This window comes from Xyrauchen texanus, chromosome 6 (genome assembly GCF_025860055.1).
Source record: "Xyrauchen texanus isolate HMW12.3.18 chromosome 6, RBS_HiC_50CHRs, whole genome shotgun sequence".
In the NCBI taxonomy this organism is placed as follows: Eukaryota; Metazoa; Chordata; class Actinopteri; order Cypriniformes; family Catostomidae; genus Xyrauchen; species Xyrauchen texanus.
Window position 1 is genome coordinate 43589026 of NC_068281.1, and position 24392 is coordinate 43613417.

Below are 24392 nucleotides of genomic sequence, written 5' to 3' on the forward strand. Positions count from 1 at the left end.
TAAGCAAGTACTTACTCTGGTATGAATCGGTTGAGTATGACATTTGACATGAGGGCATATGGCAGGCTATGTTTGAATGAAATTCATTGATGTGGAGATGCAGGCTTATGGTGAACTGTCAAGGAAGACCTGAATCATTGCTAGATTAAATGATGGGAACAAATGTAAAACAATGTCAGGAAACGTGCTTGCGTGTGCAAACCAATAACGTCATTTAAAATTGGTTTGTCATGACATTAGAAGGCATCTGAAACTGAGTTCCCAGATGAATACCATAGTCTGATGTTTATTAACTTAAGTGTATGGTTTGGAGCTTTGTAGATTGTTTTGCAACCTAATGCAAGTCATTTCATACATATTATTGGCACGGTGTGACTCGTTTTGATGGGAACGAGTTTGTGCCTGAGAGTTGGATTTAATAGATACTACTGTATAAGAGCACCATTTGCAGACTTGTTTATTGATGACTTGTAATAAATTCTACAGAACAAAATTAAATATTGGAGTATAAAGCAAGGTGCCAAGCTGAATCATTTGGTGTACTTTAAAATTGGGTGGAGCTTAAAATGATGACAGATTATTGAACACTTAAAAATCATGCAGCAATTAATTTGAATGGTCAAGCTTTTAAATAAAAGTTTGTAATCCAATGATTCGGGCAAGATTAGAGAAGACTCTAAATAAAATGATAGACTGATTTTACCTGCATGAAATGTTTGTCCTAGCAGGAGGAGGGAAATTCATGTTATAGTATAGAGATGAGTGAAAGTTTGTAGCACCACTTGCTTCGTGTTATCGAGGCTGCACTGCAAGGTGAGCTTGAATGTTGAGAGGCGAGACGAGTTTGCAGAATAATTATGAATGATTTGGGACTCAGCACGTGATCCGGCCCTTGCAGAGCCCAATTCACCTCAATCCTGTTCGGACAGAGGCTGTGTATAGCTGCAGTGTGCTGTGGAATGGTCAGAGTGAGTGCTGTGCGGCAGAGAGCTCATGCTAAAAGGTCTGCTTTGGTTTGAAAATAAGTTCTAATTAGAGTATTGGTTGATTGTACGCTGTTGCATGATTGCCCCTGTGTTCTGAATTGAATAAATCACACTCCGAAGAACACTTTGAAGGGAGAACAATCGTGATATTCATGCTAGAAGATGATGAATCGAATCGCTGAATGGAACATGCCCTAAACGTGCTGTGCGGTGAGGTAATGAGGCTGACATGAATTAGCTGTGTGGGAGAACCAGATTGAGAGGGGAGCGTTGGAATGATGGTTGAATTAAGTAGTTAAGCTTTTGATTCCTTCGCGTTCAAATTAAGCTGTAATAGAACTCGAGTGGCATGAAGCCGGAGCAGCACCCGTTCACGGAGGCAGGACCGCTCTGGGTGGAAAGTTTAGAAAAGAGAACATATGAGCAGTCCCAGAGAGCAGTTTGTGAAGCAGCCAGTTTGTGGAAGCAACTTCACACTATAAACTATGGGCTGTATATCTGCATGTTCCAGATTGTAAGAATCCTCTTTGTGCTTCCAGGAGATCAGCATTCCTCAGCTCTTTTCGTGTCCAAGGCTTGTTCAAATGCTTCAGGAAAATGTTATTACATTTTTTTTTTTCCCAAATCTGTTTAGACTTTTTCTCAACAAGCCACACCTTTTAGACCTAAAAGTAAATTTTGTTCAAATGTTTCTAGCCATTCCATTCATACTTATTGTCGTATGGTTTTCACATCATTTTGTAGCAAACACTCTAGGCTACAAGATCCAGTTCTCAAAAGGCTTGTGGACAAACGTTTAGTATGTTATATGGCCTTATTTCAATGACTTAAAAATTTAGTTTTTTCAAAAACCATGCATAAACGTTATTTTCTCAAAAATACAAACATGTAGACACATGTTGCTCACATATTATTGTAGCCAAGTTTGTGATGAATACAGTGTTATCGGACTTTAATATGTTTTTAAGCAACTGAAAAAAGCACAAATGTCAAGGCATGTCAAAACTTCTCCAGGGCCCAAAACACCCTCAGACCCCAGAGGGTGATTTCTTTTTCTCCATATGTGACAACACCTCTAAACTCACCAGGATGTGATCTGAGACTAAGATGTTTCCAATAGAGCAATCAACAACAGATGAAATGAAGGACTTCTATCTAATTCTAGAATAAATCTTATGGACTGATGAAAAAACATTATAGTCCCTACCAGATGGGTTCAAAAGTCTCTAAATATCCTGTGAAGCATCAATGTTGCTATTGGGGGCTTACACATATATGCTTCACTATGATCAAGGACTCAGTCCATCAAAAGATTAAAGTATCCTCCCAGTATTATATCATGAGGGGTGCCAGCGGCTTGCAACATCCCTTCAAGATCAAACATCCCCCAAACTAAACAAACAGAAAAAAGAAAAACACGCGCAATAACACTACAGTGCCAACCAGCTTCCATCTGTCTAAACTTAAACCGTCCATATACATCTACGAGAGCCCCTGCAACAACTTTGCTGTCAGATTGCTGAAGTCCGGTGCTTCTGTACTAATTTTGTGAGAAAGAATTACATAGCAGAAAATAATCTATTAAACAAACTCCAGCCAATAGGCAAAATAATCACAAATAACATGTAGATTCAATCACAAAACTGTATCTAAGGTTTTTTCCTCCACAAAACAAGCTCAAGCTGCCAGCAGAACCAGCACAAAAAATAATCAGTTCAGTTTCCTCGGGTTCATGAGTGCAGCAGATGAAAAATATTCAACAAAACAAACTCCAGCCAATAGGTGGCATAAGCACAAAGAATGAGCAGATTCATCCACAACTGTCCCGAAGGAGTGTTATTCCACAAAACAAACAACCAGCACAAATAGAAACAAGAAAGGTACCCAGCTTTATCGTGAGACAAGCTCACTTGGAGGCCAAGTGAGAAACACACCATGACTTCCTTGGTCCATTGATTTTATGAAAGACATCGCTTGTTGTGGGCATGTAAATATTTTGCGGCCATCCTTAGCATCCATTCTCAGTTTGGCCGGAACCATCAGTGCAAAAGGGATCCCTATCGATTCAAGAGTTTCTTGAAGGTGTGTTATTACACAAAACAAACTCCAGCCACTAGACAGAACCAACACAAAAAGAAACAAAATTGCACCCAGCTTCCTCAGACCGTCAAGTGTATGTTTAGCGAGTCAAGCTCACGTGGGGCCATGTAAGAAACACTAAATGGTTTACTCACCACATTGTCTCTATGAAAGACAGTGCTTGTTGTGGGCATGTAAATTCTCTATGGACATCCTTAGGATTTATCCTCAGTTTGGCCGGAAACATCAGATCAAAAGCAATCTTCCGTTGATGTAAAAGTTTCTTGCATTCCTTGAATCGATCATGGTTCTCTCTTGTTGAAATTGCAAAGTCTGGGAACAAGAAAATGCTGTGGTTTTTCCAAAAGAGCCTTCCTTTACTCCTCGCCTCGCGTGACACAAGATTTTTATCAGATGATCTCAAATTTAGCCAGAACTGATAGGGGCCTGTCTCCCTCAGCAGATCGGGACTCTGTGAGCTTGCTTGATTTCCAGCTTATGGCCTGTTATGTCAAGCAGACTCGGGAAGAACTTCACCATATCTCAGCCTTCCTCATGCTCAGGAATTCCAACAATTCAGACATTGTTTTGCCAATTATGATTCTCTAAATCCTCCAGTTTTTCCCAAACACATTCCAAGTCTATCTTGGTCTCTAGCGGATTAGCAGCTAATTCCCTCTCCGATGACTCCAGATAATCAATCCATTTCTCGACATCCCCGATTCTTGTAACCAAAATAGAGAATTTTGCCTCCTTCGCCATAATCAATCAACGTATTAAAGCAAGATCCTCCAGGTCTGCTATGACTTTCGCCAGCATTATAGACATGCGCGCCAGTTGCCATTAAATTTCTCCTGCCGCAGCAGAGCCCAAGGATTTTGAATTCTTTTGTGTCTTTGAAACAGTTATATAGCAGGGTGTATCGAATCTCACCGGATTATGATACAAAAGGAATAAAGTGCGCAGAACACATTGTTCACACATCTGACCCTCGCATGGTGCCACACGACTCTTTGTATTTGTTTTTGAGTTGCCACAATATGCAATAGACCGGCATGTCTTAAGGTCATTATTAGGTAAAAAATGGCAAAAAGGAAACTAGTCAGTCAATCATTGTTTTGAGGCATAAAGGCTATACAATGCTTGAAATTGCCAAAAAACTGACGATTTCATACAAATGTGTACACTACAGTCTTCAAAGACAAAGGACAACTGGCTCTAACAAGGATAGAAAGAGATGTGGAAGGCCAGATGAACAACTTAACAAGAGGATAAGTACATCAGAGTCTCTAGTTTGAGAAATAGACACCTCCCATGTCCTCTGCTGACAGCTTCATTGAATTCTACCCGCTCAACACCAGTTTCATGTACAACAGTAAAGAGAAGACTCAGGGGTGCAGGCCTTATGGGATTCTTTTTTTTTTTTTTGCACTCTTCCCCTTTTCACTATGCATGTTAACTTTACCGGCATTATTATCGGCTTATAACATGTGCGTTTACATTTCAAAGTCAAAAGCCGATAATAAGTATCACGTAATCACAGGCTTCTTACGTTGAATAGTCAGGATTTTTTAATATTTATGACTCATAACTTATGAGCGTTTCTGTGCATGTCACGCTCAATGTTGGCTGGGAGAGGCAGCTGTTAAACTTACTGCTGCTGTTTCTGCCTCACAAATCCACAGATTTCGGCATAAATATAACTACATGTTTGATGTACTGTAGCACCAGGACATGACCCCTTTGTTTGGCAGATTTGACAAGATGTACCACTACAGTACAATCTACTTGCCATTTGTTAACCTTCTCACAGTTTGTTGCTCAGTTGCCCTGTGAGTGCTCAGTGCAACTTCTCTTGGTAAGAGACTGTTCTGCAGTTATCAATATTGCGCTGATTGGTTTTAATTACACTATATTGTGTTTGTTTATGTATTGTAAGATACATATGTTATTGAATCAAGAGCATTGTATCGTACTAAACAATACAGTACAATATTTCTACACCCCTATTGTATACATATTTGAGTTTATTAAAATTTCACATTGTGGATTGTGGGATATTCTGAGCTTTGGACTTATTTGTTATTAGAAATTAATAAAATTATAACACTCTGCAACATCAGTCCTTAACATACAGTGTCTACGGTAATAATGCTGTCAGCAGAATGTGCCTTTGTGCTTTCCCTGCGATCACTGACATAATTGTAGGTTGGGATGAAACAATAACATAACAGTGCTTGTTGTCATGCACTTTAACACACTGTCACGGTGTGTAAAAAACATTAATGTTAATTTATCGAGAAATGTTCGAACATTGTTTATATTGAGCCAGCTTCATCTCTGATCTGTGTGTTGGCTCTTCTTCTGTGAACCGCATAATGGCATGCAAGTGCCCTCTAGCAGCAGGTGACTGTATAGACAGGCTTAACAACATCTGCAGTCACGATTAATTAATTACTTTGTCTTGAAATTTGCCATGAAATTACAATAGTAAAAGTAAGTTTAATCAAATTATTACCGACAATGAATTCATTTTAAATTAATCATTAACATCCATAGTCCTATCACATGTGGTCAATTGAGACACATTGCCGTTATTTAAATCCATTTCCTTTGTTGACTTCTATCCGGTTTTCTTCAAGGGGAGGGTATATGCAGTAGAAAAGTATCCGATTGCATCACTACATCCGTCAGCATGAGGGTCAAAGTCCACTGTGCACAAATATTACTTCAGTCTTTTACCGCATATGTTGTTGGCAAACAATATTCGAGATGCTGTGTGAAGTCTTGTGCATCTGGCTTTTTCAGATTTTCTGATCTAATGTATAAAACCAGCTCACACAACTTTCAACTGAATGGAAAAGGAGACGAAGGAAAAAAATAAAGAAGTCGGCTGCTTTAGTTTCTGCTTTGATGGTCACAAGACCATGCAGAAGGCAGTGATTGGTGGGAAAACATTGTGCTTGGGACATTCACAGATGACTAGTGACCTGCACACTTCCGCATTCTGCATTGCCAACTTGATGTTCTGTGCAAGTAACTGCACTGTTCTGCCAAAAGTGGTGCAACCATGCAGTTAGATATATGGATGGCAGTCACAATGTTACCCCACAACCTGCACTGAGTTCAAAACTTGTTGCTACAAATTATTCTTGCTTTATTATTATTCCTAAAGAAGAACAACTGCAAGTGATTGTGGATGACTTTGAGGAGAGATGGGGAATCCCTCTATGTGCCAGAGATATCGATGGTTCCTACATCTCTGTTAATTTCTGTGATGATGCAAAGGACTATTTTAATTGAAAAGGAACTCCATCATATTATAGCAGATGTAAGTAGATGAGCACTCCTGGTGAGTAAAGTTACACCATAACACATAAATATTACTGAACAGCTAGGCTATTTGTATATCCCATTAAGTAAGCTATTCAGTTTGTCGACTTGTCATCAATAAGTTTACCAATATCAATGTGGGTTGGGCTTGCAGTGTGCACAATGCAAGAGTGCTAAGAAACTCCACCTTATTGCAGCTGGCAGGGAATTATGATATTTTCCTATTGGTAAGACATCTGTAGGGCCTACAGTTTAACAGATTATTTTCATATTTACTTCTACTTGTGCTACAGTTGCTAAGACTCCTAGTACCATACCTCATTTGTGTCTGTTTCTGTTTCTGTGGTCACACTGTAAATTGAAGGTGCACAGTTCCCTATTAAGCTTCTTAATGAGCATGCATACCCTTTCTTGACCTGGCTGTCATCAGCTATTTCCAGACAACTGCTATCCAACCAGAGAAGAGAGGCACTTCAACTACCGACTGAGCTATGCACACATGACTGTTGAATGCATTTTTTTTAAAGCTATAAGAGAGATGGAGGTGTCTGCTGAAGAGGGTGAAAGTGAGCATATCAAGGATTCCAACAGTTGTTAGCAGCTGCTGTGTCCAACATAACTTGTGCACATCAGAGGAAGATTACATTTTGGATGCCTGAATGCAGGAAGTGGAGAAGGCAAAATAACTGAATGCACCTGACATTCCAGTTGTCACAGAGGTGACCCAAGAGCAAAGAGGAACAGTTCAAAGGATTTATTAACAGTAAATAATAACTTCAGCAGATCCAGGTGAAGTGTGGAAATCATGGCATGGGTGTGTTTGTCGATGACTGTGTGTGACTGTGCAGTGAGCAGATCCGTAAGGAATCCTTCTTGAAAAGTGTGTTCGTAGGTGAGTGTATGCATTGTGGTAGTCAGAACAGATTTGTGAGGAATCCACCATTGAAGAGATGTGGACAAAGAGAACAGGCGCAGAGCAAACGGTCTAATGAGCTTCTGGGTGCAAGCTCCCCCTGGATGACAAGCGACGTTGGATGAGTTGCCCCACTGTAGGTTGTGCGTCTGAACTGATTGTGGAACAAACAACTATTTTACCGGACATGTAGCAGTATACGCAGTGTTTCGTAGCACAGCACAGACTTTAGCCTCCGCATCCCAGGATACCATGGCCACCATGGTATAGTGTGGTGGTAGAATGGTATCCGGTGGGATTGTAGAGGTCTAGATTTCGAAACATTGAGACAATGAATCAGGCTTGATGTTCTTAGAGCCTGGGCGATACGAAAGGATGAAGTTGAAACAGGTGAAATATTGTGCCCAGCGAGCCTGCCTAGAGTTAAAACATTTAGCGCTACAAATTAATTCTAGGTTCTGATGATCAGTCCTGACCACGAAAGGTACCCCGAACCCTCTAATTGATGACACCACTCACCCAAAGTCAGTCGTAAAGCCAGAAATTCTCTGTCACCAACGTCGTAATTCCATAAATACGGACGCTCCCTTCAAGAGTTTGTAGGCTGTGGACATTAACGGTAAAGGATAACGATTCTTCACTGTGAAGTCATTCAGCCCCCGATAATCTAAGCAAGGTCTAAGTGAGCCATCCTTCTCCACGAAGAAGAACCCCGCCTGTGCTGGGAAGAGAATCATTGATATACCTGTTCATGGCCTCCCTCTCAGGAGCCAATAGCGAACACAGCTGTCCCTGAGGAGAAGTGCCAGGGAGCAATTTAATGGCACAGCCAGAGGTGAATTGGGTTCAAAGAGTGAGCAAGTAATTGACTCTTGTCAATAAAGCAAATATTCTCTTCATTATTCTTTGTTTGTCTTTTATTTTGTAGAAAGGAATAGTTTACAATGTATCTCACCAGTAGTTTGAAGTCATCATTTGTTTGTTCCACAATTCCAATATGTTCAAGCAACACCAAACTTAACATCGTTGAATACAATCAAGTAGGATAGAATCCAAATCAAACATGGTGAAGTTACACGTTAAGTGACAAGCACATGTTCTATGCCTGATAACACCTGTTCACGTTTACAAGCATGGTCACAGTAAAAAAAAAAAACTGTGTACTTCCTCCGTTCCCAGAAACCCCTGCCCTTCTATCCCATATATACCTATTTATACGTTTCAATATACTGCCACCCAAAGGTTAACCACAGTATTACGGCAAAATGGCTCCTACACTCAGGTTTAAACTTTGATTTAACAGATTTTTTTTTATGTTTAGGATGCATAGACAAAAGACTTGAATAACTTGTCTCATGTCTGGAAATGACAGGGTGTCACACAAGTTTGTGTTCCAATTATTTGCTCTGCAATCTCTATGCAGGCTTTTAATTTTTAGAACACATGTATTTCATTTGCATTTTGGAGATTGTATTTGCATCTTGTTGTTTCAATCCAGCAGATTATATGCAATATGCCAAAATGTTCATACAAAGTGTTAATGGAATCATAGCAACTGTCTCAAACCTGTAATGTGTTTGTTTTTTCTCAGAGGTGTAATAATCATCCCTTCCTACAGGGGGCGATAGATAGTAAGTATTTGAAAGAGTCGTGTTTAAATGTGAGATAGAAGAAGAACGAAGCAACGTAAGTATTATTGTAAATTCTTGCTGCTTTTGTCAATCCATCTAAAGTCCTGATTTAGGAAAGCTCTTTTGTTCAACACTTATGTAAGCTAATGGTTTGAATATGTTCGTTTTTTTGAATAATTTGAATATTTTTTTTTGCATTGTTTAATCTTTGTTTCTCTAGACTTTGTGAGTAACTGTGCTGGGGAATGGAAATATGTGTTTGGTGCAGGATTGTTTGAAACAACTTTTGACCTTTTGACTTTTATGGTTTGTGTATATATATATATATATATATATATATATATACACATACATACATACACATACACACATACACATATGTTTATTTTGTCAGGTCATCCTACAATTGAAGAAAGAAAAAAGTTGGTATATAAAGAGGAACAACTGCAAGTATAACATCTGAAGTTAACTGGCATACTATTATAAAAATGCAGTGTGTTAAAGAAGAGTTTAAAGAGGAGTGTGAAGACATCAGTATTACAGAATCATGCAGAATGAAACATGAAGATACTGAAGAACAAAGAGGTTGGTGTTCAATCTTGATTCTTCATAAAGTCTGTTGAGAGACATTAAGGCCATTTTCACAGCCGGCTTGTTTAGAGGATTTGATTAAGAACCTGGTGCATTTTCTATTTAGTTTGATTCGTTTAGGCACATATGAACACAGCAATTGCACTCAAAACTGCTCCAAAAAGACCACATGGAGGAGGTGATCTCTGACAAACAAACTATGGAGCAGTTCATTTAAAGTGAGAATGTAATCCAACCCAACTGACCAATTCACCAAACAATATCCCTATTTAAACCACAAACATACCTGATGGATCTTTGAAGAAGACATCTGTAAGTCTGCATGTCACTATAACAGATAATCAAAACATGTATATATTATAGACTTTTGGTGACTACATTAGATGTAATTTCACGTTTAAAATAGTTGTTTAATAATCCCTGAGGTAGCATTAATATGATTACGTCTGTCTTTTGGATAGAGGCAGAACAAACACAGGAAGGACAGTGGTGCTTAGAGTAACTATGACAAAATTACTCAAATTTGTATAGGGTGATTAATTTTTTACAAGTATATAAATGAATATAACTGGTATATTGAGGGATAAGCTAAATCCTGGAACAGCACACAAACATTCTGACCAATGAGGTGCTTGCTTAAATGTGACTTTTATTAACAGTTTTGGTCCATTTTCAAATGTTGCCAAGTTTTGGCCCAATTTAGGAACAAATTATATGAGCTACAGGCCTAAATACGCCATAAGGTATCAAAGCATCAGACAGTTCACTAGATCTTGCAGCTGTAGTTAAGAGTTAAATAAACAAATGATACCAGAATCTACATGAGAGAACAAACCTTCAGCCTAAAAAAAGATCACAAAGTAGATACTTGGCCTTTGCTGCTTACTAACTTTAAATAGTGGTTCAATTGTATTTTTGCATTTTTCATTTTAGACCTGACAGAATTAAAAGAAGAAAGTCAAGAACTTGAAGTGAAGGATAAACCCCATCAGTATCACACATTTGATTACTTCAAAAACAGTGAAGAGCCTTTTAGTGGTTTAAAGACAGAAAATAATTTCACTAAAAGAACAAGAGACACACATTGTTTCACCTGCTCTCACTGTGGAAAGATTTTCGCACACAAAGGAAACCTTAAAACACACTTAAAACTTCACTCTGGAGAGAAGCCTTTCACCTGCCTTCAGTGTGGAAAGATTTTTGCACAAAAAGGAGATCTTAAGAGTCACATAAGAATTCACACTGGAGAAAAGCCTTTCACCTGCCTTCAGTGTGGAAAGGGTTTCTCAGTGAGAGCAAACCTTAAGAGTCACCTTCGACTTCACACCGGAGAGAAGCCTTTCACATGCCTTCAGTGTGGAAAGAGTTTCATACAGAAAGGACATCTTCAGCGTCACATGAAAATCCACACTGGAGAGAAACCATTTACATGCTCTCTATGTGGAAAGGGTTTTGCACAAAATGGACATCTTCAGCTTCACATGAGAATTCACACTGGAGAAAAGCCTTTCACCTGTTCTCACTGTGGAAAGAGTTTCACTCAAGCAAGCAATCTCACAGTTCATCTGCAGTATCACTCTGGATTTAAGCCATTTAACTGTGATCAGTGCGGCAAGACTTTTACGGGTGCATCAAAGTTAAAGTTACACCTGATATCCCATACACAGGAGAAGCCTCACGTGTGTTCTTTTTGTGGAAAGAGTTTTATTACATCATCAATCATGAAAGCACACGTGAGAGTTCATAGTGGAGAGAAGCCATTCAAATGCACTTCATGTGGGAAGAGTTTCACTCAATCAAGTAGTCTGAAGATTCATTTTAAAAAGCATTGTCCAAAACTTTCATATTGAGCTAATTTAATTTCAGGGTCAACACTTTGTAACACGTCAGTCTTCACTAGTCAGATCAACTTCATTCAATTCACTTGATCTGGTGGCTGTAATTTGACAGTCATAACTAAAGAATAATGGTAAGGGACAGAAAAATGCAGAAAAGCATTTATGCATACTGTATAAATGATCATAACCTTGTACAACCTGTGTTGCACTGTGCTCACACCCTCTAACCTGTTTTTAATCTGGGTGCGCTGAAAAGAAAATACTGTTAAATGATGGTAAAAAACTGGCAGCTGTGGTTGCCAGAAAATCACAAAAAAATACGATAACCACATTTCAGGCTTTATGGGATGTAACTTTGAGGCCTGTATAATTTACAGTGCCTTATCGTTGATTATATTGTTAAATTATAAACTTGATATTAACCTTCTGAAATTGTAAAAATCAGTTTTTTACTTTAGAATGTATTGTTTATCACTGTAGTACATAGTATTACAGAAGGTATGATGACATTCAAGTTCATCAGTAGTGGCCCTTCCAGGAGCAATGACCAATAACCATGTAGAAACAGTGCTCCGTGTCACTCACACAAACACTAAACACCTTCAGGGTAACATGTGAAATTAAAATAATACAGTAAACATTAACTAAACTACATCAAATATAGCACAAAACACCCTAAAGTACATACCTGATATTAAAAATTAGAAGAAAATTAGACTTTTTACATCTGAATTTTTTTTTAATTTACACAATCTTTCCATAACTACATATATTGTCTTATTAAATATATTTAAATTTAGTCCTGTATATGTTAAGGTAACTACACGTTTACCAATTAATGTTGTTTTACTGAAGCATTTTTACAGATACAATTAGGGACTTTTTTTTTTTTTTGTGTTTAATTTTTTTGTATTGATTCATTGTACATGACAAAGAAAAACCAAACACATATACCAGGAATCAACATTTTACATTCAAACTCAACTAATACAATCCTACCCTGACCCCCTAACAAACACCCCCTGTGGTCCCACACACACAACACCCCCTATGATGTGTGTGTATATATATATATATATAAATTATTTGCCTGCTGATCATGAGACTGGTCAGAACCAAATTTTTTATATGATTATCCCCCCATATGACCGACCCATCATCCAAAATACGCAGTCTTGGACAAAGTGAATGTTCAAATCGTCACACAAATCATTCTGAACCTTTAACCAAAAATCTTGGATGTTAACACCCCCCCCCCAAAAGACATGGGTTATGTCTCTAACTTCTGATTGGCATCGCCAGCAGGTGGGCGTGTCTTTGACCAAGCCTATATAATCTAGAGAGGGTCCAATAATATCTACAGTGCATCCGGAAAGTATTCAGAGCGCTTCAATTTTTCCACATTTTGTTATGTTACAGCCTTATTCCAAAATTTATTAAATTCATTATTTTCCTCAAAATTCTACAAACAATACCCCATAATGATAAAGTGAAAGAAGTTTGTTTGAAATCTTTGCAAATTTATTACAAATAAAAAAAAAGAAAAAAAAAAAATCACATGTACATAAGTATCCACAGCCTTTGCTCAATACTTTGTTGAAGCACCTTTGGCACAAATTACAGCCACAAATCTTTTTTGTATGATGCTACAAACTTTGCACACCTATTTTTGGGCAGTTTCTCCCATTCTTCTTTGCAGGACCTCTCAAGCTCCACGAGGTTGGAGGGGGAGTGCCAGTGCACATCCATTTTCAGATCTCTCTAGAGATGTTCAATCAGGTTCAAGTCTGGGCTCTGTCTGGACCACTTAAGGACATTCACAGAGTTGTCCCGTAGCCACTCCTTTGTTATCTTGGCTGTGTGCTTAGGGTCGTTGTCCTTTTGGAAGATGAAACTTCGCCCCAGTCTGAGGTCCAGAGCGCTCTGAAGCAGGTTTTCATAAAGGATGTCTCTGTACATTTGCAGCATTCATCTTTCCCTCGATCCTGACTAGTCTCCCAGTTACTGCCACTGAAAAACATCCCCACAGCATGATGCTGCCACCACCATGCTTCACTGTAGAGATGGTATTGACCAGGTGATGCCAGGTTTCCTCCAGACATTCAGGCCAATGAGTTCAATCTTTTTTTCTTATGGTCTGAGGGTCCTTCATGTGCCTTTTGGATTGTCAAGATTCAAATTTACACGGAGGCCACATAAAAAAAATACACCATGACTTACTCAGTCCATCAGCTTTATAAAAGACATCCTTTGTGTGGGCATGTAGATATTTTGCAACCATCCCCAGCATCCACTTTCAAGCTGGCCAGGAACCCCAGTGCAGATGCGATCCTCTGTTAATGCAAAAGTTTCTTGAAGGGGAAGTGATATTCCACAAAACAAACTCCAGCCGCTAGGCAGAACCAACAGAAACAGAAATGGTGCCCAGATTCCTCAGAAAATCATGTGTATGTCAATCCACTCGCATAAGAAACAGCAAATGGCTTACTTCAATGTATTTATGAAGGACAGTGCTTATTTGGGACACGTAAATACTTTGCGGCCATCCTTCGTTTTTATTTTCAGTTTGGCCGGAAGCATCAGTGCAAAAGCAAACTTCCGTTGATGCAAGAGTTTCTTGCACTCCTTGAATCGATCACTTTTCTCTCTTGTCGAATTTGCAAAGTCTGGGAGCAAGAAAATATTGTGATTCTTCCAAGAAAGCTTTCCTTTGCTCCTCGCCTTGCGCAACACAAGATCTTTATGGTATGATATCAGAAATTTGGCCTGAATTCGGGGCCTTTCTCCATCAGCAGATCTGCGAGCCAGGACTCTGTGAGCTCGCTTGATTTCCAGCTTATGGCTCATTATATTGAGCAGACTCTGGAAGAGCTCATCAAGGAATTTCCCAATTTTTCTGCCTTCTTCATGCTCAGGAATTCCAATTTGCAAAGTCTGGGAGTATGTTATTTCTTCTGCTCCTATTTCCGAGATTTTCCAGCTTTTCGATGATTCCCGGATAATCAATCTGTTACATCTGCCACTCTTGTAACCAAGTCAGAGAATTTTTTTCCCATTGCTGTAGTCAATCAACGTATTAAAGTGAGATCCTCCAAGTCAGCAACAACCTTGTCAGCATCACAAACATGTTGGACCGGTTGATTTCTTCTGCTGTGCCAAACAAATCGAGTCCTCGGTCAGCAGGCCCATCAGAGAATTCATCTAGAGTATGTAAGTGTCTTTTAATGTCTCCAGAGCCCGAGGATTTTGAGTTCTTTGCCATGTTTACCTCAAAGAACAAATATGTAACTTGGTGTATCGAATCTCACCTTATTATAACAGGAAAATAAACTAGCAAAATGTGCAGAGCTCGCCCCTCACACGTCTGCTGCTTGCATGCCGTGGGTTATCTTCTTACAGTGTCTTTAATGATACTCAACTACCCTAAATTATAAGCAACTAGGCTTTTTTACTTACAATCTAGATGGAGATCTCCTTTCGCTTTATGTTCTTCAATCTAAACACTCGAACTCAGAATTAAAGCATTGAGAGGCTATTTGCAACCTTAATACCTAAGTTTTGTTGGCTACAATACTTTTTTAAAACAAAAGTAAAAAGGGATTGTAAAGTAAATTACAATATCAGCTGAGCAATAGTGGCATTGGGTAGACAACCTAAATCGATGTTGAATCCAAAATTAATCAATTTATCAGTCCCTATATAGTCAGTCTCTCTCAAGTTGGTAAATTCCCTAGATGTATTCTGAATAGAATTGTCACAACTAACGCATTAACACGTGTGATTTAATTAAAAAAGTTTAATCTGTTACTTAATCAAGTTTAACTATTTTATCATCAATATTCCTTAAACAGATGTTTGGAGGGTGGAACCTTTACAATGTGTCCGCCCATAGTCATTACACTTACACATACACACAACAGGGCTTCTCTGTCTGAGATAAAATTATGGAGAATGAAGCTCTTAGAGCTATTTTCTTTTCCAAAACTAGCCCAGATTGGGCTTGTGATAGAAATCAATAATTTTTCAGCGTAAGGTGCTATTTAATTTATCAATAAGATTTCACACAGCAATATTTATAAAAATCTTCTCTGGCCACCATACTTCATCAGACAACTGCATTTTCAACCATTTTAATTACAAGCTAGAGGGAAACGTAGTGTATGAAATATGCATAATTTTGTGGGCAATGTAGAATAGCAGACAGATTAGAAATATAATCTATTGTTTAAAAGTTATGACCATTCTAGTGAATAGTGGGAAAACGGAATAAAACAAACATTTAGAATATTAAGATACATTTCACATGACCACTCTTCAAAAACTCCTTTTGAGCACCTGTAATAATAAATTGAGATTGCATCTGAAATTGAAGGACACAAACACTGAAATTTACATTTTATTTGTTCAATTAAAAACACACTTAATTTGAACATTAGAATTACATTAAAATTACACAGCAAAACATACAAAATCAAAATTTTGAACTTACTACAGTAAATACATTTATAATAAAGAGTGCAAAAACAGAATATATATATATATATATATATATATATATATATATATATATATATATATATATATATATAAATTCATAAATACTCAACAACTGCAATACCTGTGGAGAGAAGAGAGGGTGGGAAGGGGGAGAACAACACCAGTAAACACAGCCCAACCTAGGCCTCTTTGCGAAAGTGGTCACACTCAGTTGAGTGCCAAGACTGAAAACAGTTCCTATCGTGAACCAATCAAAATGTTTTGCCATTACATCCTGACATGCAACAAGGTACTTTAGTTTTATTTTCAGTCCTACTTTTCCAATAGCATAGCCAACATCTCTTAGAGGACTCTTCAAATGTAGGGACATGGGCTGTGTGGAGTGATGATGAAGGAGGGAATACAGGCTTTAGTGTTTGCAAAGGGAAACTTGCGTGAATATCGATCCCTCCCTGCCGCCTCCCTCCAGGTTTTAGATGAAATCTATCTGGGTTAAGTTCAACAGTCTATGCTCATCCCCTGGTGCTGCATGAATATGTTACCATTCCTTAAACAATATGAAACTATTAACAACGGCAATGTCTATGAAGTGGAAAAAAGTATTTTGTAGGACGTCGTAAGATTTTATCATTTGGTCTGACCCATCAACACTGCTCATGTTTTTGTTATAATCGCTGATGACAGTGGGCTGGAGGGCTGCTACATTTGTCCAGTCGCCATAATTTTTTACAAACCTAGTAATTTCGGTTGAGCCATTCGCATTGTGGTAATTAGAGAGGCATGTAACTGCACGCATGTCCTTCCACTGAATTACAAGTATATTCCCCTCAATCCTACACCACCTCATATCCCCACGAGCTGTCTTGCTTTCCCATCTTTTGATGTCTTTAAATTCTGCAGGAAACAGTTTACGATTCACCCTGCATGTCCCACAGGCATTAGTTCCTATTTCTAACAACTTGACCATAAGAGCTGGGGATGTGTAAAAGTTGTCAAACCAAACATTGTGGCCCTGGTCTTTGAATGGCTGCAGTAATGATTTAATTACTTTGGGGGCCAAGTCAGTGACACGCCCATCATGACTACCTGTGTAATCATTAAAGTCGAGAGTATACCCCGAGTCTGATGTTGCAATTACCCATAATTTAAAACCCCACCAAGTAGGCTTGCCCTTCATGTATTGTTTAAATCCTGACCGAGCTTTAGACTTGACCATACTTTCATCTGTTGTGAGATTTTGTTTAGGCTGAAAGAGCTGCTGGCATTTTTGTTTGAGGTGGTCCATAAGATAACGCAACTTCTTAAGGCGATCCTGATTATCCTCTGTGTTAGGGTCTACAACATGTAGAGCTGCTAAAAGAGACTTGTAGTGGTCACACAACATAAATCCCCTCGCCCACGAGCCCTGAAGTGACTTGGTTCCCCAATGATGATGGGAATCAGGGAGAATTGAAAACCCCATGAAAATGAGCAACCCAAAACATGTTTGTTGGGGGTGTGTTAAACCCAGGTTTGTTGGGGGTGTGTTAAAATCCAAGGGTTTTGGTTGAGGGTTCAGAGTTTTGTATGTGGTATCTTGGGCACTCGTGTTTTTTTCTGCCCCAGACTCTGTGTTTTGGGAGGTGGGGAATAAACATGTGGAGGATTGGGTCCTAACCAATGTTATGGTCGCCAGACAGGTGATTTTGAGGGTTGGAATTCGGCTGGAGCACCCCCATTTCAGGAGTGGTGCTCTGAGATGGGTAGGGTGGCGGCTCTAGAAGAAGGGTCATATAGAAGACTGGGGAATTTGGATTTGTTTTTGGGAAATGGGGTAGATACTTGCCATTCTTGGAGGGTTCTCTGTGTGGATCAGTGGAGAGAGAGGGGTAGTTATTAATGTGTGTGATCTTTTATATTTTTTTAAATTCGTTTTTGGTTTTCTTTGGTACAGTATGTGCTCACGTATGACCACAGGGGTGTTTGTTGAGAGTCGGGGTAGGGTTGGGTATGGGGAGTTATGGTAGTGGGTGTTAAAAGTTGATTTTGTATATTTATGTTTTGATTTTCTGTGTTTGAATAAAAATGATAATCATTAAAAAAAACATATCAATGGTAATGCTGATCTACCCATGCTGCTGCTAAACACAACATATAAACAGCAGCTGACAACCCTGTCATGGAAGCGATCATGTTATCGAAAGAGTCGAGCAAGACATCATTATTTTAGAGCATTATTTTAGAACGTTAATATAGGCAGCTATCACCAGAGCCCTTATAAAGGGAGCCTAATTCAGCTAATGCAGCAGTCTACCTTCAACTATGGGCACTGGAGAGGAGATAAAGATCTTTCTTTGCATATATCGTCAAAGAGTATATAAAAGATCTCCGGCATCACCTGCAGGGACCGTGGGGGTCCTTCGGCTGACCGTGACATCACACCGTTCTTTTGGCAGCAGCAAATCCATTATCTACTGCTGGATGATTTCTTCTGCAGTAACATACCACCAACGTTTGTAGGAGATTTTAGCAGGTAATGGGTTACATTTTATATTCATATTTTTCCTGAAGAGAATTCAAGCTTTTAAAGGTATGTTGCATGGAGGGTGCGGTCATGTGTCTGTTTGGGGGAGAGGGAAAGCGGTAAGGTCATCACCTGGGCTGTAATTGCTTTAAAGAGCAACATACAGGTTGAATTTATAACTGAATTAATACTTTATATTGTCTGCAGAGGTCTTTTAAAAACACATATGTAGAAATTACTAATGAAATCTCATTTGATGTAGAGATTTTGATGAAAATGTGCTAGGCTCTGGAATACGCCTTTCCCGCTATAGCAACGCGTCATATGACGTAGGGCGAGGCAAATAAAAGAGCTTGCAGTCATTTCTCTCATTGTTGGGTGTTGATGTAGTGAGAGACAGAAACTTTTATATCGAGTTTTAGAGAAGCCATAATGGTAAATTATTGTGTTTGTGCTGGTTGCACGAATTCCAGCCTGTCAGGACATCGTGTCCATCATTTTCCTTCTTGGGTGCGTTTTGTGCAGGTGAAGAGAGCAGGCTTCACTGCCGCGTCTGTTACCACACACTCAGTCGTTTGTGGTGCACATTTCACTCCGGAGAATTATCGACCTGGAGATTTGTTGGAGTCTCGGATGGGATTTCGGTGTAAGGACCACGTGAGGCTGATTACTGATGCTGTTCCCTCGGTGCACTCGATGGAATCAAGTCCACCGTCAAAGTACACCGGATTTTGGCGCGGGCGGGACTGGAGGACCAAGTGCTAATGTTAGCAGACATTCTGTGCAACGAAAACGAGCACTTAGCAGAGTAAGTCTTACTTTTAATTATTTTAACTCTTAATTTGTGTAATTTCGTAATAATAATAGTGGTATAATATTTTTATATAATATATTTTTTATAATATTAAATATTTAATATTTATTTAGTATAATAATACAGAGAGAGCGAGAGAGACTGAGCTTTAGGACAGGTTGTCGTAACGTAATTGTCTGCCTTCTGAAATGAATTTAGTAGTTTGCACAATGCTATAGCTATTGGCAGGAAGCTAGCCCAACTCTCCTGTTTCCCCCGCATTTCAATTCAAACTGTTCTCCCGTCGCCCTCCCGTCTGATTTTGTATCCCCGTAGGCTAACGTTATACTCTCCAGTAAATTGCAAGGTCCAAATGTATTACTCAATATGTAGAAATCCCCTAGATTTTTTTGACTTGTCAGAGTTGCTTTGGTTTTATATCTCTTTTTATTTACTGATTTATTACTGATCCAGTTGGTAACTGGTAACTAAGCTTGTATTCTATGTTATTGTGTGGTTTTTTTTTTCCTTCTCTCTCTGTGTTTGCATAATCACTGTCAGCGTAGAATATGAGAAAACAAAACGTTGCTGGCTTAAATTAAGACAATCTAATTGGATGTTTAATCAAGAACAAGGTTGAACGTATGTTTGCTAAAGCAGATTTATTGCATAACACCAAGGTACTAGCCCTACAGTAGATGAACCAGCGTTAGCCACGGTGCTAACTTACATTAACTCACCAAGTCACTTGCCCTATTCGCCACTGGGTTTCTTGACACCACAACTCTACTTCTCTCCTCTGCCCATTGTTCCTCCCCCTGATCTCCCCCTGGCTTCTATCTCGCCTAGGAGGCTCATAATTATAGGCCTGTGGGCCATCATAGGCATGTTCATCCACACCGGAGAACTCGGTTTCTTCATTCGCATCCATTGTAACCTGAGCTTGAGCTTGACCAGACTCCCTCGGCCATCGTCACTTCCGGTTAGTGCTTTATAGACGAGGAAGTTATTTTATCACATTTTCTCAAAATGTATCTCAAAATATCGTTAATGGCTAAATATATATTACTCCAGGTCAGAAAATCTAGTTGTTTTATCATCAACATACACTATGCTATATAGGGGTGTCCAACCTGCATGTTGCTCTTTAACACCTGTCTCATTATAGTGATTGTGGAGGGAGACATAAGGCATGCCAGAGCATCAGAGTGGGAGAGAGTGTGGCAAGGGACTAAAGTCTGGAGGACTGGCAGCAATAAAAAAGACTGCAACATTATAGTTCCACAAGCCTTATTTTGAGTTGGCCACTGAGAGCCATTGTTTTTGTTTAACCTGTTTGTGTGTGGAGGAAATAAACACTAACCACAACTGTTCACTGTCTCCTGACTCCTCCATTGCATACCTTTACAAGGTATCTTTACATAGCTGTGTTAAGCCTGCTGTGTACCAGCACAATTTAGTTTTAAGCAAACAGAATTGCTTTTATCGTTTGTTTTAAAATGCTTTGGATATAGTATTTCAGCAGAAAGTTATCTGTCTAGCTTGAATGCAGTGCCTCATTGAACCAGACTAGGGCTAGGTTTGGAAGATGTTGAAGAGAACATTAATTTGAGCATTTTTAGTAAGTTTTATAATGTAATTAATATTTAACTCATAATAATCTTTCTGATCTAAATCATTTTAAAGACATTGAGGCCCCTTAGTGGGTCCCCACCCCTGGAAGAGGACCACAGTTTTAGATGCAGCTTCTATTCCACCTTTTCAGTGTTGGTCTAGATTCTTCCTTTGCAGAAACCCTTGCTGCTAAGCATCTTCCAGACACATACTTTTCATACCCTCTCACGGTAATATCAGACCCAACTATTATAGAAGCTTCCTTCCACAAATGGTTTCAATCAATCTTAAAAAGGCTCTATTTTGGATACTTTGGCATTTTTAAACAACCAATTATATATTAAGTTCTTGTTGATATGATGATTTTGTTTGCACGGTCAGCATACTCCATACACGGACCATCATTTTAGTTTCATTCTTTTCATTTGCATAAATCATTATGTATCATCTAGGGCAGTGTATCCCAACCACTGTGCCACAGCACACTAGTGTACCCTGAAAGATTGTCACGTCTGCTGTGGAAAATTATCAAATTCCACAAAATAAATAAATGGGTGAAAAAACCTCATCACCTTTCTGAGAAATTCGCCATTTTGAAACCATAATTGGTCACTTTTGTGATTGTGAAGAGCAGGGGCGTAGCACCAGATTTTGGGCCCTGGGTACAAACCATCTTGCTGGGCCCCCGTACCAAATATGTATGTATAGAAAACTGACTTCTAAGGGGACCCCCCTGCCTCGGGCCCTGGGTACTCGGTACCCTTTACCCCCCCCAGTCTGACGCCCCTGGTGAAGAGCAATGATTAATGTGCAAAAGTGAGTGATATTTATAGGCATTAAGGGTCTTTCACATGACTCGCGTCAGCGCTGCAGAATTCAATGAAGTCAATGAAATGACGCCACTGTACAGCAAAGTGTTTTTCACACATATGTTTTTCCTTCACCAAAAATGACTTTGAGAGTACCAAGCAACAAGAAATATTTAAAACTGTCCAAATTTGTGAAGACACATTGAATGTCAAATAATTACTTTTAATTAAATATTACCTTATCGTTTACGAATATCAGAGACCCCAGTTATTGAACTCATTTAAATTCAGCAAGAAAACGCTTAGACCTAAACATAAACAAGTCCTTTTATTACTTTGTGCTATAAAAGCAACTGCAAGCTTTTACCTCTATTCCAAATACATGTTTTCAATGTTTATTGTGCAGTAATCCCGCCTTTTTACGTGGCAAACTTGTGACGCTTTCTGCAACTCTTGCCATGTGGTGGGCAATGCGTCTCTTGATGCTGGCGTTGAACAGAGTGTTGACGCCTCGACTCAACTCATGTGAAATGCGCTTTACAATGAAAGAATAATATTGCAACACAAAATGATTATTATTTGTCTATTATTGTGGTCTTTTCTGATAAAAGCCATGCTCAGCAGTTTAAATGGGCTACTGTAGGAAAATGATACTGTAGATCTGTTTGTGTTTATAATTCTTATATTGAAGTCAGTAGATTTGTAGCCATGCAAGTTTTAATATAGGAGAAGGAAAGGACGTTATTGAAACTCACTATTATTTTTGTCTTCTTGGATGAAAAATAATGCTCAGACTGAAGGAAGACTATACAGTCAGGTCCATAAATATTGGGACATCGACACAATTCTAATCTTTTTGGCTCTATACACCACCACAATGGATTTGAAATGAAATGAACAAGATGTGCTGTGAAGCGACGTTCAATGAGTTCTGAAGCATTTGGCTGAATATGAGCAGATATTATTGCCCAAAACACTTCAGAATTCATCCTGCTGCTTTTGTCAGCAGTCACATCATCAATAAATACAAGAGAACCAGTTCCACTGGCAGCCATACATGCCCACGCCATGACACTACCACCACCATGCTTCACTGATGAGGTGGTATGCTTTGGATCATGAGTTCCTTTCCTTCTCCATACTCTTCTCTTCCCATCACTCTGGTACAAGTTGATCTTTGTCTCATCTGTCCATAGGATGTTGTTCCAGAACTGTGAAGGCTTTTTTAGATGTTGTTTGGCAAACTCTAATCTGGCCTTCCTGTTTTTGAGGCTCACCAATGGTTTACATCTTGAGGTGAACCCTCTGTATTCACTCTGGTGAAGTCTTCTTTTGATTGCTGACTTTGACACACATACACCTACCTCCTGGAGAGTGTTCTTGATCTGACCAACTGTTGTGAAGGGTGTTTTCTTCACCAGGGAAAGAATTCTTCGGTCATCCACCACAGTTGTTTTCCGTGGTCTTCCGGGTCTTTTGGTGCTGCTGAGCTCACCGGTGCGTTCTTTCTTTTTAAGAATGTTCCAAAAAGTTGATTTTGCCACCCCTAATATTTTTGCTATCTCTCTGATGGGTTTGTTTTGATTTTTCAGCCTAATGATGGCTTGCTTCAATGAGCTCTTTGGATCTCATATTGAGAGTTGACAGCAACAGATTCCAAATGCAAATAGCACACTTGAAATGAACTCTGGACCTTTTATCTGCTCCTTGTAAATGGGATAATGAGGGAATAACACACACCTGGCCATGGAACAGCTGAGCAGCCAATTGTCCCATTACTTTTGGACCCTTAAAAATTGGGAGGCACATATAAAAACTGTTGTAATTCCTACACCGTTCACCTGATTTGGATGTAAATACCCTCAAATTAAAGCTGAAAGTCTGCAGTTAAAGCACATCTTGTTCATTTCATTTCAAATCCATTGTGGTGGTGTATAGAGCCAAAAAGATTAGAATTGTGTCGATGTCTCAATATTTATGGACCTGACTGTATATCTACTTTGATCTTTTAATGCTTAAATACTATAAAGTCTCTTGATAGATTTTGGTTATGAACGACTCAAAATGATTCACTGACTCACTCATCACACATAAGACGCTCATTTGTCGCTACCTAGTGACATTTCCAGAAGGGGTAACTGAACTAATCAGTAAATAAAATGTAACAAAAAAATAGGTGAAACAGAAGCAAGCCTCAACAAATCACAATTGTAAACTTGAATAAACTTGAATCACTAAAATAGCTGGAATTGGTGCTTTTAGCTCATTCTTTAAAAAACATATCCCCAGAAAAGATTTTCATAGACCATTTTCTTACCTTTTTCACCCCTCATGAGTTTTCATCCCTGTAATTTCTTGTGGCATTGCACAAACAAAAATTTACAAATTAGAAAAGAAGCAAATTTGTTGTTTTACAATCACCTATGTGACTTGTTTTTTTGCATAGCCGAATTTCAATCATTACAAGTAAATGCTACTAAGACGGACATAAAACATGTTCTTGAAAAGGTAAAATATTGACGATGATTAGTCTATGTGGGATAGTGGTGTGCTGTCAAATTTTTTAATTGTAAAAAGTGTGCCATGGCAGAAAAAAGGATGGGAAGCACTGATCTAGGGTCACTCATGCACAACAAGCATTATAAGCTTTGAAAGACATTCCACTTGTGTAATGCAGCAACAAATTCATACCGATAAACTAAACAAATACGGTCTGAGGCTGTATCGCATGATCGCGCCTACTGTTCAAGTGCAATATATTAAATGGTAGAATATTCCCACTATGGGTTATACTCTTAATAATCA

The 24392-nt window shown here is 38.8% G+C and overlaps 1 protein-coding gene across 1 annotated transcript in view; it reads left to right on the forward strand.

Moving 5' to 3' along the window:
- Window positions 1–24392, forward strand: part of LOC127645734 (uncharacterized) — a 67947-nt gene that overhangs the window by 34026 nt on the left and 9529 nt on the right. Inside the window, exons 8-10 of the mRNA XM_052129396.1 lie at window positions 8903–8942; window positions 9381–9527; window positions 10467–11363. Coding sequence (XP_051985356.1) covers window positions 8903–8942; window positions 9381–9527; window positions 10467–11363 — 1084 coding nt within the window. The remainder of the gene's footprint in view (window positions 1–8902; window positions 8943–9380; window positions 9528–10466; window positions 11364–24392) is intronic.